Here is a 16,686-nt window from a genome sequence, read left to right on the forward strand (position 1 = left end):
GGGGTGCTCAAAACCCCACAGCTGAACTCAGAGGGGCTCGAAAAAAGCAAACGTAAGCAGTGACTTCGGAATAAGGAGAGTTCAGAGAAACGAGGACTTTTCACCCTGAAAAAGTGATGGTTTACATTAAAAAAATAGAGTTACAGAATCGTGACCGTGGGTGCTGTACCCCAGCTTGGCAGCTTTTCTGTGGCCGCGGGATGAGATGCTGCTCCCTGTCCCCATCACATACAGAACGTGTCAGACACGTCCAGCTGAGCTGCACGTCAGGTGTATGGATTTACGCCACTTTTGAGCCATGACTGCTTTATCTGCACAAAGTATGTCACTGATACGCCTTATCTTCACAGAAGGGACTTTTACATACATTAGAGTCCGAGCATGAGCCACCCTCTGGCCTTGTTTTCACACAAAGGCTGTTCCCTCTAATAACCCCGCACGGGTAAATGCCACGGTCGCAAAGGGGGCTGCAGCGACACCATAGCTATAGGGGAAACCCGCGGTGCCCAGCGATCACTGCTCAGACATCAGTCAGCTGCTTTCTGACCCAGGAGCCATTGAATTTAATAGCCAAACATCTGATTCATTTCAGTGGTCTTTGCAGCAGACTGCTCCCAGGCTAAAGCAGAGGCAGAGGTCCTGCGGGCCACGGCGTTCCTCCCCTCTCCCGGTGCCAGCAAAGCTATTTCACGAAATTAAGCCGCGAGGCTGTGTCTGCCCCTCTGAAACTCCCAGATTGCACAAGATGACATGAAAAGAATGAGGGAACCCTGAGAACTGTTTGGGAAGAAAGTCAGGCAAATTAATTACATGGAATTTGCTATTAACTTCTGGCAGAGTATCCTCTCTCTGGAATGCAAAATGATTCACCCAAAGTGACCCTTCCCTCCCCGAGGTGGGTGCCTGGCCGAGGACAGCTCGGGCGCCCGGTACCTGTCCCCTGCAGGCCAACCCTGCCCCGAAGGACTCGTCATTCAAACGAGAAGAGAAGAGAAGGCTGAGGGGAGACCTTATTATGGCGTACAAGTATCTAAAGGGTGGGCTGAAGGAGGATGGAGCCAGGCTCTTGTCAATGGTTCCCAGTAACAGGACGAGGGGTAATGGGCACAACTTGGAACACAGGAAATTCCGTTCAAATACACGGAAACAGTTCTTTCCGGTGAGGGTGACAGAGCACTGGCACAGGCTGCCCAGGGAGGGGGGGAGTCCCCTTCTCTGGAGGTTTTCAAGACCCGCCTGGATGCAGTCCTGAGGGATGTGCTCTGGGCAATCCTGCTTTGGCAGGGGAGTGGGGCTGGGTGATCTCTAGAGGTCCCTTCCAACTCTGAAAACTCCGTGATTCCGTGAAGCAACCAGGTTTAAAAACAGGGAGGAGCCCACACTCCTCCTCAAACAAGTTAAGAATCACTGCCCTCCGCCTTTTCGTTTGTTAAAACCTCTTCTCGGCATGTTTTCAACGTACCGTGGCAATAGCACGGCAACAGCGTGCACGGCCCAAATCAACCAGCTGCACTCTCATTGACAGTTAAGCAGAGGCGTTAACAGGAAAAGGAACATTTTTGTGCAAAGAAGCGACCTCTGTGGAGATGCCGCAACATGGGCCAGGCCCAGCACCCGTCCAACCCAACACCTGCCTCCGACAGTGCCAGCAGTGTTTGCAGGAAGATGTAAGAACAAACCTGGTACTTTTCTCAGAATTTTCCCCACGTTCCTCGTAAACTGCAGCTTGGGGACTTTCTAAGTCATGGCTGGAGCTCGGTGTTTAATAGCTCTTAATGGATTATAGAACTTTCAAGAATTTCTCTAAATCGCTTTTAAAACCTTCTGGCATCTGCAACTTCCTGTGGCAACGAATTCCAGTTCAATTATACGCTGTACAGAAAAGGACTTCCTCTTATTTGTTTTAAATCTGCCACCTGATTTGATGTTCCCAGGCTTGTGTTATGAGAAACGGTGAAAAACCGTTCGTGTTCAGTCTCTTCATGCCACTCACAATTCTGTAACTCTATCTTTTTAAACTAAATCATCACTTTTTCAGAGTGAAAAGTTCTTGTTTATCTGAACTCTCCTTATTCTGAAGTCACTGCTTACGTTTGCTTTATTTGAGCCTTTCTGAGTTCAGCTGTGGGGTTTTTAGCAATGGGGTCGGCAGTGAGATGGGCACAACCTGAGCTGAGGCATCATGCAGGTATGCTGCGGCAGGTCAGTGCTCTCCATCCCTCTCTCCAGTCACTGAACTGACGTTTTCCTAAAGCTATCCCCAATTCCCACGCCTTTTTCTTCAGACACAACCTTGTGTACAGACCCATACACACCGTTTTTTATCCCCATGTCAATTATTGGCATTTATCAATGCCAAACTTCATTAGCCCCATTCAGTCACTTAGTGTCATGAGGTCCTTCTGCAGCTCTCACTGTGGGCCTTCTTATTTTAATTAGCCTGAGTAGTTTCGTCACCTCGTTTGCTCCTTTTCCCAGCTCACCGCCACACGTGCTCAGCAGCACCCACGTCCCCAGCACCCATCCTCGTGGGACGCACACCCATGGGACACAAGACCGTTCCCTTTTATCTCATGATAACTCAGTCTAAGAGCAGTTATTGGGGAACAAGGTCCAAAGCTTTTTGAAAATCCGAGTACATTAGATGAATTGGATCACTCATACACTGATACTCACCGGTCCCTCCAAAGAACTCGTAACAGATTTTTGAGGCATGATTTCCCCAGAAATAGTTTTACCCCTCCTTATATAATTGTTACTCATGTTTGCAACTGATTTTACTTTTCATAGGAAAATCTTTTCTCACCGTCGACATGTTCATAGGGGAGCCAGTGGTGTTTTGTGTTCTGGTACTCGAAGTAAGGATCCCACTGCCGGCACTGCTCCTCTCTGAAATCTTCAAAGTCCTTAGGACAGTCCTGAGTGTTGCACAGCTGGAACTCGTAGCTCGGCCCCACGCACGTGCGGCCTCCGTTGGCCGGACTGTGGGAAGGAGAGAAACCCATGGTGGGTTTTGCCGTGAATGCATGAACCAAGCACCTATCAAATCCTTTGAGGAGTAATTTAATCCCCAGTCACATCAGTGGGCATTTGACGAAGCCAGCGATGTACTTCTGGTATGGAAAATACCTATTTCCTTTAAAAATCTGCTAGTACTATTCAGCTCTTAAAAAGCCATTTCTGCAAGGAGAGCCTCAAACCACTCAACAAAGGCAAGAAAAGCCATTTTCTTGCCTGGGAAGGGCAAGGACAAGCAGATGGAGCAGCTCATTCGCATTCAGCGCCCAAGCCAGCAGCACATGCAGAAACGGAGCCCAGCTCCGGCTGCGTCCCCCCGGCAGACGTTCATCAGCTCGCTGTCGGCTCTGGCAGCACAGAGCTCAGGAGTCGTAGCTGCGTTTGCATCCTCTTACAGCCACACAGAAAACATTTTCAGTAGTACGTTAGGCCCTTCGCGTGTGAAAATAAATTCTACAACCGAAACTGTGCCTACAGTTATAAAGGTCACTTTCGTGTTGCCAATGTAATAAAGGCTGAAATGAGAACTGGTAAATCCTTTCTTAACAGAACAATTTCCACCAGAAGATGCTGCTTCCTAAAACTTGAGGGTTTTTTCTTAATCAATGATAAGACGATTTTTAACACTAGTCAAGTTCAACCACTTTAGCAGCAAAAGCCGAGAAAATCAATGTTAAAAATATTCTGTCTGGTAAAATCGTTTAATTCTGACATTTGTTTCAGTTCTTGATGTTAGGATCTTGACATTTTATGATATCGCAATAAGATAGCAATAATTATACATTTCATATCATTTGTACATACCAATCTATATTAAATATATTATACTCCCACTGTTACTGAAATTAAGTCATTCTACATTATCTAGATGAGCCATATATAAGTTATTGAAGCAAAGCAATTGAGTATTACTAAAACTAACTACGGGGAAGGTTGTGATCTCTGGAGCTTTGATCCAACTTGGAATAAAAACAGTTTGCAAATATTTTAAGACCTCCTTCTTGGAAAATCAAAAAAAAAAGATGGATTAAACAAAATATTTTAAAAGGTGTACGGATTTAAAAAAAAATATCCAGGAAATCCCTGCCATTATTTCATACTCACATATTAAAATAAGACACAAATAGGGCCCTAAACTTTTATTTATGCTTGACGCAATAACGCAATAGCACTTTCAAGATCCTTGAAACTGCATAACCGGCTTAATGGATGGATACACTGAGAAATAAAGATGATTCACGACTTGCTAAGGGCCAAAAGTAGAATTCCCAACAACATATACTATAGGTCAGATTTAACGAGCGCCACTCAACATCCTCTACTGCGTTACTGCACTAGTAGGAGGATGGAGGATTCTCTCCATTCGTTTGCTCCACGTCAGAAAAACACACGGGTGTCTGTATACTTACTGCGGATTGTCACACTGCCGTGTCCTGTATTTCACCCCGGTGCCACAGGTGCGAGAACAAGAGCCAAACTTGCTCCATGCCCCCCAGTGTCCATCCTGCTTCAGGATGTCTGGTGTCAGCCAGATGCAGTGACCTTTAAAGCAATGCTAAAAGACAAAAATCAGATGTCAAAATGATGAGATGATTAAATCACATCATATGAGCGGCTGTGGCACAACAGGTTTCATTTTAGGCACAAATTCTGGATTTTTTTTCACCAGGAGAAAGTGAGGTTCACTGTCGTCAGATTGTGCCCGTGATCCCAAACTCACTCAGATTTTATGAACTTGCACACGTTAAATATGCACATATGTGCTTGCAGGATTCGAGCCTACCAAGTTCGCAGCGTTACAAGCCTTCATCGCATGTCTGCAGCGTAACTAATATAGATTCATTTAAGGGAAATGGCAAAGTCCCAAATCCCGGGGGCTAAAGGTGAAACTCTGCCTCCGCCCCCGCGCGGGGCCACGTCAGGCAGCAGTGGCAGGAGCTCCCACCGCAGCACTCTCCTTCCCAGCAGCTCCTGACTCGGCATACATGTTCCCGCAATAAATGCGCTCAACAAAGCGGCATGAAATCAAAGCCAGCTCACATTTTAGACATTATCGCTATTAAATAAAGAACTCTTGCGGTCTCCCTGGAGATCTCACGGCAAAACTGACCAACGCACCGGAGAGCAGCCCTGGACAGTCCCACTTCTGCGCAATTAACCATGCCCTACTCCGCTTCCTCTTTGCCTTTACCTGACTTTTAATACGGTCGTTCCACAGAGGTTGAAGCACACAATTTGCTACGTTCACCAAACCTATAAGGTATTGACACATTTTTTAAAGAGCCTTCATAGCTTCAGTACCGATACTCCCGTCTTCTCTCGCTAAAGAAACCCGCCAATGTCTTTCCACCAATTCCTTCAGTCCCTGATCAGGGAATTTTTTCTTAGCTGAAGTCAGGACAAATTCTTCTCAAGGATCCCAGATTCCGGCCCTTCCCGGTACTATTTCTGCTTCCATAAAAGTCAACTGATGAAGTGCGGGTGCTGGAAAATATTTCCAGCCCAACGAGTGACTTTGCGTTAGACTGTCGCAGTTTGTCTGCGTTAACGGTTACTGTCGGGATAAGAGCCCTGGCTCAGCCGCACAGATGGCTATAACAACAAGTGCAATCAGTCACTTACTTTCCTTAACATTCAAGTCAACAACAACATTTTACACAGCTAACAAGCCCTGGAACGCAGGAATTTGGCAGGCGGCACAAGCCGAGCATATGGCTAACTGCATGCTGCCAGCAAAAACAAAATCAGAAGATATATAACAGCAGAGCGTTCTTAAGCATAGAGCGATTAGTGGTCTGGAAGACAAATTTAAAAGTGATGGCTAATCATTAATAATGCTGAATTTAAAGAGAGAATCATTAGTAAAACGGTGACAAGACACAGCTTACTGATTCGCTAATCTGCTCAATGACTGGCTCTTTATTCATGTAATTTATTTTGGTGCTGATTTGGTTGGACAAGGAGTAGAAAAGAGAGTAGAAATTATGTTTCAGCTATTCGTTCTTTCTCGTGGCTTCAAATATTCAAAGTCAAAACCTATGAAATAGATGAGTTACCCCAAAGCCAATTATACCAATCCTGCTCCGGAGCTGTAATGGGCAGATTTTTCTTAGCTGTTTGACAGAACAAGAGATAATTCAGCAAAGCATGAAAGAAATGCAAAATGCTAATATGTCCTTTGCTTTCTTCGGTTTTGAAGCTCAGCGCTGTACCCTTCAGGGACTGTTTACTTATGGCTTTAGAGAGGTTTGTCTGAACGAACAGTTGGAGTCATGGGGCCCTGGGTGGCAACGGGGCCGTTCAGAGACGCAGGGGAAGCTGGCAGCGCATCAGCTTGTCAATACAAATTTCAGCTGGGCTTGGCAGCAGAGGAGATGTGACAGCTCCTGATCTGTTCTTGCTTAAACACCCTTCTATCAGGGCTCTGCGTCCCTCAGGTGTAAGTGCCACAGCAATCGCTGAATCCGTTTCAAGAGCCACGTAGCGTATGTTCATTATGCGACGATCCCGGATCCAGCGCTTGGATTCCACAGAGGAGAGGGAGAGACGTGTGATGTTGTGTTTTCCAATCTCTTTTCCCTGCTTTAGCCAGGAGCAGGGGGATGTGGGTTTGCAACAGCCACTAATAAAGCAACTATTTGACACTGTGACTGGTCCCTGAACTGGAAGGCAAACGTGGAGAAGTGTTATTGACTTTGCTGCGTAAAGGAAAGAGCAGCGCTGATTTTTACTGGAGAAGCTGGTCATACGCCGACTGCCGGGAAGCTGAGGCAGAGCTATTAGGAGACAAGCATTTGTGTAAAATGAGTCATCCCCAGCTCTGCCTTTTTGTTTGTGGATTAAAAGAAAGGAGCCTACATAAAACAAAGTGATTCACAACCGAGTCTTACTCTGTGCAGCCCCATGCAAGAAAGCGCATGAGAAGGTAAAACCAGAGATGGAACCATCTCCAGCGCAGTGAAGGAAGCCAGAGCCAACTCTTCCAATTGCTCCTACATTAGCTACATAATGAGGTGGAAAAGAGCCAATTTTAACCACTGTTCCCCTCATGGATGGGGGGTTCCTTTTAAAGAGTGAAGCATATTAAAGCAAATTTTATTTTTTTTTTCTTGGTAATGAGAAAAAAAAGCTCTGGGTAAATGCAAATTGATTCCTTAGTGGAAGACAAGATGACTTCTTGCAGTCTTGCCTATTTTTCTGGCAAACAGGACAGTCCAAAACAAGTGCAATTTCCAGGAGAGGAAGCTTAAATCTCTTGCAGTAAAACATTCCACTGCTGTTTTCAGCAGTTCTTTGAAACAACTGCTGTGGATGCCAAAAAAAGAGGCAGTGTGTTCCTGTGGGCTTAGTGCATCCGCAAGTTAATTTTTCAAGAAAAGACTTGCAGATCTTCCGTGGGCATCTCTACTTATTTTATATCAGGGCTGGTGGCCCTCGGCTCCCCCCGCTCTCCTCGGGGGAGGGTTACTTATTTATTTGTATTTCCCATCGCAGGCAGCCTGGCCCGCTCTGCTCCATCTGTTTGAGAATAATTAGTTGCAAGGGATAAACTGAAAGCTCTAATACTAAAGCCTACCCTGAGCCAGTAAAAGTTTCTTCAGCGGAGAATCGAGTGTTCTCACTGTTTCTGTGGTGACTAACACAGCATACACTTACCCATCTGTCTCCCGTCTCCGAGAGAAGCTGAGGTCAGCTTTCTCAGTGGGAAATTATCTGGATCGCTTTGAGTACACATTAGTGTTTTCAGAAACCTTTTTTCTCGGTCCATTTTTCTTCTCAATAATATCTATTTATTTCAATATTTAATCATTCCCTTCCTTTCCTGACAGACTGAAAAATCATTCCAAGTTTGACTCGGATCATCTCGTTAGTCTGGCGCAAGCAAAGAGAAGACCTGCTAGGTTTGCGCTGGGTGCCTGGCACGTCAGCCAAACCCCAGAGCAACGTCCGCTGGGCTGGCCAGGGCAGGTACCGGCCTCTTCCCTCTCTCCAAGAAGAGAAAGAAAGGAGGCTCAGGCGGTGCAAACCTTTGCGATAGTCACTGCAGCAAGCAGATGGACTCGAGCACGCCATCTCCTTGCATGAATGACTTTGGGGTTTATTTCTGTCCTGTGGAGAGCAGTTAGCTACTTCAGCCAATATAAATGTCTCCCCAGAAGAGTAATAGTTTAAAAAAACAGAACAAAACCTGATGATATATTCCCGAAGGTTGCCTGGCTTCAGAAGCCCGAGGCTGAGGGTGGAGCTGACAGAATTCTACAGTAAATAAACTATCAGCTGAAAGCATATATTTTGTTTTAACCCACCGAATGCCATGCAGAGTTAAGCTTTGCACAGTTGTGCCTCATCTGCATGGTTTACTATAGCAAGTCATGGAGCGTCTCGGACTTCACGTTAAGACTCCGACCCTCCACGTGCTTAACTTTACACGCTGGAGGTATTTCACGCGACCGTTCAGACACAGAAGTAATTCCAATCGAAGCTTCACAAAATTGACAGAATCTTCCCTCTTGCTGTTGAGAACTCAATCTAGTTTAAAAAAATCAGGCTGGGCGCAATATAAAATATTCTATTTCCTTTAGGATTCTATAAAAATAGTAGTCTTCTCTGGCTGGGAAGCTCCAAGGGAATATTTTATTTTTCTGTCCGTAAACCCAGCAAACGATGAGTTTGCTGCCAATTAACATAATGGTTGTTCAATGTCTCCATTTGCACAAGGAGACTTATTAAAAAGTTTCTGAAATGGCAGAACCTCACTCTTTTGGCAACTTACTTCAAATAAGTGCAAGCACAGAAGAGCTTACATACATTTACATATATTTACTTAAATATACATCTATATGTCTGCATACATACACACATAGAGGCAGCATTAGAAAGTCTGATCTTCCCTCCATTTCTAAGGGTCAGTGCCTCGGTCCCAGACACAGCCTGCGCGTGCAGAGACGCGGCCCGTATCAGCGAGCGCGCTGAAAACGTGCTATGGGTCTCGTGTCTCCCATAGGTCTTCTTGCCCCTTGCCCATCAGCCGGTCAGGAAGGAGGCAGCTGGACACGATCCTCCTCAATAGCATCTGCTCAGTTTGGGGAAGCGAAGAGACCCGTTACCGGTTATCTGAACACCAGGCTTAGGTGAGAACACCTACACACCATACGCCGTGTTAGTCTCCCGAACATCGCTTTCATTTCTGGCACTCGGTCCCCTCAGCTGCTGCAAAGCCGGGATGTTTCTTTGACACATCAGCGGTGTTGTGATTGGTTTGAGCTTAAAATAGGCCCTGGGAATTAGCGGTATGAAATCATGAAAACTGCAAGTCTCTAAAGTGGGAAACAAATGGATCTTTTTGAATCAACATCTTTAATTGCTTATGTTTCTGTTCTTTCCTTTTCTGGCATTATTCCAAAGAAAATAGTGGATCAAGTTTGAAGTTATTTTCCTCTTCCTCATGTGCCGATGAGGCATCATGGGAGATGTATCTTAAAGGAAGCTGCCACGCTGCAACCGAGTCCCAGCTTCGGGCAATAGATGCATTTTACAGTCCTTTCAGGTAAGAGTCTCTGGTATTGTCCAAATCGATGAAGAGAGTGAACAGGGAAAGGTCAAATCAAAGACGGGGATGAAAAGGAAAGGAACGGATGGAAAAGGACTGATCTGATGTTCCCGTATTAAAAACACCAACAACTAATAAATACACTGGTCAAATGCTGAGCTCAGATATACAAAGTCAGTTGTATAACCTTCATAAGTCATGCTATTAAAAAAAAAAAAAATGTTCAGCTCAGACTGCTGAGCCTTATCTAACAAAATGGTCTTCATTTTATATCATTTTCTCAGGTTCTCCTGGAAGGCTGCAATAAGTTTATTTATCAAAAAACTGGGACAGGTCCTCTGGGAATAAAACAGTCATAGTCCTATCATCTACTGAAACTTCAGAATGTGCACATACTCTCTTGCACCTCCGCTGAACTAAAAAGCCTGGCCGTCTGCACAGTTTGCTGAAGCCTTGGATCCCAAGTTCCAGTCCAGAGAAAATTTTTACAGCTGAGTTGCATAATATCCTGACAAACTGTTTATAATGGAAGCACTGACAGATCCTTAACTGTATGGTTACAAGTTCTTTTTTTCTTCTCATTTCTGTTCAAATACTAAATATGAATGAATGGCTCGGGGAAGAGGATGATGCAACAAAATGGAATATAACTGTCTTTTTCTGGGGCTTTCATGAATATTTTTAATGCAAAAATCAAGATATAGAAAAGTAAATCCAAAGAAGCCGTCTACAATTTTGGATTGTAATTTAAAAATAGATACGTTTTTAAACAAGAAACAAAGCTGTTATAACAGGAATAATCTAAAGAAGAGAAAACCAGAAGGGAGTGGTTTGTGTAGAGCATGACTTGTTAGGGAATTAATTTAGCATTACATTATGTTTTCATAAAAAAGACATTTAAAGCCATAACAGCAGCTGCTAATACGGTTCATTTATCGCACAAATGATGTCACCCATTGGGTTTTACAAAACATCTTTCCAAGTAGCGACACCTTCCTCTCCCCCTCATTCACTTCATCCAAAGCCCAGGGAAGCCAGACTTTTTCAGCAGAATTCAAAGGGCTTGGAGTTCAGATCCACTATGAGCACAGCGTGAGCTCCACAGAAGGATAACTGAGACCTGGAGCAGGTCCAGCATGGTGGCCGAGGGGTCAGAGCCATCTGAGCCCTTGCCACCTCACACCTTCCCTCTACAGTCCCCCATGGCTCCTTTGAATCCCAGCCAGCCAGCAAATCCACCTCCTCAAATCTGCCCTTTGCTCCTCACAGTCCCTCTCTGCCGTCATGTTGGCTCTCTCTAGCTGGCACTCCACTCCCACATCCATCCTTTCCCTCGGGGCGGCCACAGCGGCCTTGGCACCTCCAGGACCTCATTGCTCTCTGCACCCCCAGTGCCAGGGAGGCCACTCAGCATCACTAAAACCTCACCGATACAAACACAACCCCCCGGACCTCACAGAAGTAATGGGCGGGTGGAAATTTCCTCGTTTAGGGCTCTGTCACAAAGACTTGCCAAGAAGCACAGGGCAATCTGCAGATACTTCCATAACTTGCATGAGTGTGGGGTTCAACAGTGGCAGAGCTGCCATGCAGGACACTCCAGCCCCGGCCCCTGCCTCCTCTCCTCACTTCCATTCAAGAGTTTGCTCCACATCTTAGTGGATTCCAAGTCCTCCGGACAGGTTCTTCTCTTGTTCCCCTTGATTTTAAAGGGAACATCCCCAACTGCACACAAACACATGTCAACACACGTGAGCACGCGCGTACACGCAGCACCCGCTCTCACCTTTCCTGGTGCACACATGGTCCCGTCCAGCGGAGGCCCTTTCTTTGTTTTGCAGAAATAGGGGTTCTCGGGGTGGCTACACCACAGCTGCTTGCAGGGATCAAACGTACGGAACTGAAACACAGGGAAAAATCAGAGCGGACAATGCTTCGAGAGAGCTGCTACTGGAAACTGCGATGGAAGCTGCGGCACGGTGGGGTTTTTCCTTTCCTAGCTGTAAAATGCCGGCTGTTATCACCGATTTCTGAGGAACACTGCGGTGTCTGTGGACTGAGCATATCTGAGCTTTCACGCAAAATCACCAGCGACTGACGTGAGATCCCACTCGCGTTCGACGGAATAAGGGTGGATGAAAATAGTTTTATACCAGTGACCAAAGGCCGAGTGGGCAAGGGGGAAACCAGTTCCCCCAGATGGTAAGACACACACTGCCTTTTGTTACAACTTCTCCAAATGCTGCTTGTTCGTTTGGCAAACAAAACAAAAAATCCTTGAGTACTCAGGGGAGAAGGAAACGGGCTGCTCAGACTGTAGCTCAGCTGTAGCAATCACCTCCTCAGGAGGATGGAAATTGGAGCTCAGGACCCCAATCCAGTGAACAAATCAGCATTTTACCTACAATGCAAGAGCTTGTATAGGAGAGGATGAGAAGCACCCACCACACAATATGCTAGAACATTATGTCTGGACATGCTTTTGGCTATTCTGAACAAAGAAGGATAGAAATCTTCCATCTCCCCAGGCTCTGGAGAAGGGCTGTAAGAAAAGACCCTCTTTGGCTGGGACATTCTTCCAAGGCAGCATCAGTGGGAATTGTGTCAAGACACAATACTACAGCTGATGCTTTAAAGGCTCTCATCCATTATCTAGAGACACCACTCGGCACACATATTCCTGCAGATGGGAATCAAAGCAGAAATGGTATGTGCTAGCAGCTGCCACACCAGCTGAAAACATCTCTTTCCATTTAATATTTTGTCCTACTTGAGGAGCTGGAGGTGGGAGGCACAGCGCTGCTGCAGAAGACTCGGCTTTCTGAGGCCAGTCCACTGAGAATTGCATGAATCTTGCCCTGCTTTAAATTTAGACTTTGTCTTTTGTTTTCCTAGTACAAGAGTGCCAAACATGCCATCAAGAGTCCTTGTGAGTTGCTCTGCTCGCTGCCACGGTTATTTTCTCATGCTAGGCATCAAAATGCGTCACACTTTCCATAAAATTGGATCATAAAAGCATACTGCCCCGTGTCAGCACTACAAGATGTGCCACCAAATCCACCTCCTTCACATCTGGGTGGGAGTTTTGTAGCAAAACAGCTCCCAGCGATAGGAGGCTCAATAATGCAGCAAGCTTGTTTGCTTGAAGTCTACAGCTATTTATGAAACTACGGAATAATTATTTCTGTAACTGCCGTTTAAAAAAATAAGACAGAGATACTTAAAATAACGTATTTGTCAACATTCAGTTGTTATTCCTTGCTTACAGCTAAGTGACACAACATCTTTCCTTCCTCTACTCCGTCCCTATTAAGGACATTTCAGAGACACTTAGAGCACTCCTAGATGAGAAATAGCAGAAGCCAAACTTAAGTACTCACAGCTGTGCACATCATGTAGCCCAAACCAAAATCAAAACGACACTGCTCATTCATGGAGTAGTGAATTCCTGGCAGCTGTGGAAGGGAAGGCCAGTCGTGTTCGAAGGGATCATCACGCAGACAATCGTAGGAACTGCAACAGGCAAAAATTACAGTAACAGATGGAGCTGTGAGACTTGCACAGTGTTTGGGGTTTCAGTGCCTTTTTGTTCCAAACAAAACAGAGCCTAGGATTCCTCAGACGCTGGTCGTGGAGAGCAGCTAATATTGCAATTATGCACACACTAACTTTATCACGTTGTATCCACGTTTAATGGATTCTATATGTATTCCTTCTGAAGCCCTTCCATTGCAATTTCCATTTAGCTCGCAGGTAAATTCCTATCAGTCTCCGGGCTCCCTATGTGAGAGGAATCAAAGGAAGAATCCACATGAGACCAAGAAGAAAAGAAAGTTTAATTAATTTTCCATTTGTGGAATTTCTCGCTGCCTGCAACTGTCTTTCCAGTGAAGTTTCAGAAGCAGAAGCCATCCAAGATTACCACTAAGCTTGCAGTTTGCCTGCGTCCTTGCTGAGAAGCAGCAACCCGTTTACAAGCATGTGTATTAAACATCTGCCTGCATTAAACACTCAGGTTGGTTCTCTCTCTGTTTCTCCCGATAGCTCTCGGCTCCATCCATAATTTGTACAGTCTCCTTTCTGTGTGATGAACGTGGGAGTTTCTCCTCTTGCCCTAAATCATGAGGACAGCCTGTAACGTTGCTGGCCGAGTCATGAGGAGAACAGCGGACTGATGCTAATATCACCGAATGGTTAATGTGGTATCATCATCGGTTAATTCACGAGACCGACATGACCAACAGTATCTCTGAAATGTCTCTGGCTTATTTAACAGACATGAGGACACCATACACGAGTCTATTCTGGCAATCATTCAGGTTGCCTTGAAGATACCAAGAGCTGAAAGCAGAATTTTGAGGTTAGATTTACTTCAAAGCAAACCATCGTTCTGCTTTGTTATAAGATATTTTAAAATAGCTGCATTTAAAAGGATGTAAAGCAGCCCTCTAGGCCAGATGATTTTTATTTAATGGCTAAAGCCCTAAAGGATCTTGCTAATTGAAACAATCGCACTTCCTTCACAGTATTTTTGTTCCTTATTGCCATACCTAAGATAATAGAAATATTGACAAAAAGACTGTCTCATGTTTACTTCATGTATTTTGCTGCATTTTTTCCTACTCATTTTTCAGTTTTTGCTAGGTATCCTAGAAGTTTCCCCGTATTTTTCTGTACAACTTGCACATGACAACAAGGGGAAGATTCTTCCTATGAGGAGCCAAAACATGGTCATAAACATCAACATTTGGCGGAGAACTCCAGCGTGGGTCTAGTGCCCAAAGTGTCAGGTTCAAAGGGAAGGCAAGGGACATGGATGAAGCTGTTTAAACAGCTTTTGCATACAGGGTACTTGAAGGAAAAGGAACAACTGAAGAATGAATAATAGAACCACGGCCTTTTTTTAGATATCTATTAACGTCAAGGAAAGCCCCGAGCACTTAAAAGGGCAGAATTTCCTCTTAAGGCAGCACCATCTTGTCACCGACAGCTATCAAAAGCAACAAGTGGCCCTTGAAGCCAAATTTGGTATCTGTAAGATAGACACCACGCTGCTGGGTAGCATGGGCACTCCTCCAGCTAGAGGTTACATTAGGGAGGGAGGAAAGTTAGCAATGAGATTAGTAGTAGTGTCTTCCCACAACCCCTGAGAGGACAGCATATATACTATCAGTGTCCAGAAAACAGACAGACGTAAATTAAATGAACTGAGAACAATTCGAAAGGGACTGAAATCACACTAATTGAGAACTTGCGTTATTATTTGCAATTGATGGGAAAGCATCTCGTTCCCAACAGGATGGGGAGGATTCTTTGTTTTATTCAACCCCGTTTGAGTAACTACCAAAAGGAGAAAGAACACGTGCCAGATGCAGAATTGTTCTTACATGCTTCCTAACCAAAGGAGAGAGGCTGCTTAACAGCTACTCACTGGAGATATCGATTCAGCTCTTGCTGGCTGCAACGAGACCAGTGGAAGCGATGAAACGCGGCTTGCACGAGGGGGGCCATGATGCTTCCCAGGCGGACTTCATCCCCACATCTGTTCCCTTGGCCATCGTGCTCCATGCCTAAACTGCCCCGCAGAGGAGAGAGCCAGCACAGTTACATCGCAGGTGAACTCTGAGTGCCCAGGTGCTTCCACACCACCAGTGGCTGCTCGCACCAAGGTTCCGAAGTCCCATAATCCTTGGCCACATGAGCAAAGTCATCAGAAAAAAGACAGGGTGAGACTGAAGCTCAAGAGCCAGTCTGTAGTGGCTCCCACATAGAAGCACTGACCCTCAAGAGTACTTTCATGTGATTAGCTTAATCCACTTTCAAAATAGACTAAAAATGCTTTCTTTGGACTTCTGTGCACATCCGCTTTTGAGAATAACTACAGCTAAATGAATCCATTTCTGGATTAAGGATCTAGTCCTCCCCGCTGCAGGAGTATTAACAAGAAATTTATTCATACTCCAATCTGGAGCTCTTCGGGAGCTTATCTACCTTTTAGAAAATCACACCTTAGCTTAATTTGAAGTAATTTGTAATTGCAGACAAGTCCTTTGCATGGAAAAGAAAGAAGCCATGCTGCAAACTAGTTTAGACTAGCTGCTGCCATTGCCCAGTAGCAATCCCACACTGTTTAACTGTGAAAAAGCCTGGAAAGCGTTGGGTGCTTTCTAGAAAATTACCCCAAGTTACAGATATTTTTAAATTTCTTTTTGGCTTTATTATGAATATATTTTCTCCTTCCCTTTGTTAGGATCTTACATTGCACTTTTTAATGATCACTCTTTGACTAATTGAGGCGATATTTTAAACCAAATTAACAGATGGGGGCTGAATGCTATTTGAGGGATTTACAAACATTCTTTGGTGGTATCTCTTTCAAGGCTCACTGTGTACTTTTTAATCATAATTCAAAAATTCTGCAATCAAAATCATCTGGGTATCAATTCTATGTCCCTGTCTAGTTAAGACACGTTTAAACTTGGGCAATTTTTTTCATTTAAAGCCCTTAATAATTTCTGATACAACAAAGAAAAAAGGGCCCGCAGGCTTTCTTAGGGAAAACAGAATAGATTGAAACTGTTCAGAAAAAGCCTTCTGGGAACTGTTCTACCAAAGAGAAAACGGGAATCAGTGGGTGTTCTCTGAGAACAGGGAAGCCAAAATGCTCTGGGAGAAACCAAAGCTCTGAGAACTGCTGCCTGGTCATTGGTTCTGATCACATCGTTAAGTAAAATGATTGCATTTTTTACATGAAATACATAGAACAGTTGTAACCTCAGTGCTTGGCACCTTGTTTCAATACACTATTGTATCCTTTAGCAGCAGTAACATATACAGACTATGTGCTTATTTAATATGGATTGCTTTCAAGAACCATGTATTCCACTGACTCAATTAATTCATATTTCATCATTATAAGCACTTTACATTTCCACCAGGAGACTATAATACATCATTCAATCTACTCTCACAGCAGCCCTGGAAGGTATTTTGGTATTAGTTCCCTTTTCCATTTGAAAGTACTAAAATATAAAGCTTACTTAAGATCATAAAGAAAGCCTTGAGAGAGCTGAGACCTGAAGCCAGGGCTAACCCTGAATATTGTTTCTTAAAAGAAA

General features: G+C 44.6%; 1 protein-coding gene across 1 annotated transcript in view; it reads right to left on the reverse strand.

Moving 5' to 3' along the window:
• ADAMTS2 (ADAM metallopeptidase with thrombospondin type 1 motif 2) overlaps positions 1-16,686 on the reverse strand; it is a gene marked incomplete at its 5' end in the record, with an annotated part of 187,448 nt that overhangs the window by 17,164 nt on the left and 153,598 nt on the right. Inside the window, 5 exon segments of the mRNA XM_082489672.1 lie at positions 2,807-2,982; positions 4,428-4,573; positions 11,355-11,468; positions 12,949-13,081; positions 15,000-15,143. Of these exon segments, the coding sequence (XP_082345798.1) occupies positions 2,807-2,982; positions 4,428-4,573; positions 11,355-11,468; positions 12,949-13,081; positions 15,000-15,143 (713 nt within the window).

Source organism: Vanellus vanellus (genome assembly GCF_965231255.1).
Source record: "Vanellus vanellus genome assembly, chromosome: 13".
NCBI classification, from domain to species: Eukaryota; Metazoa; Chordata; class Aves; order Charadriiformes; family Charadriidae; genus Vanellus; species Vanellus vanellus.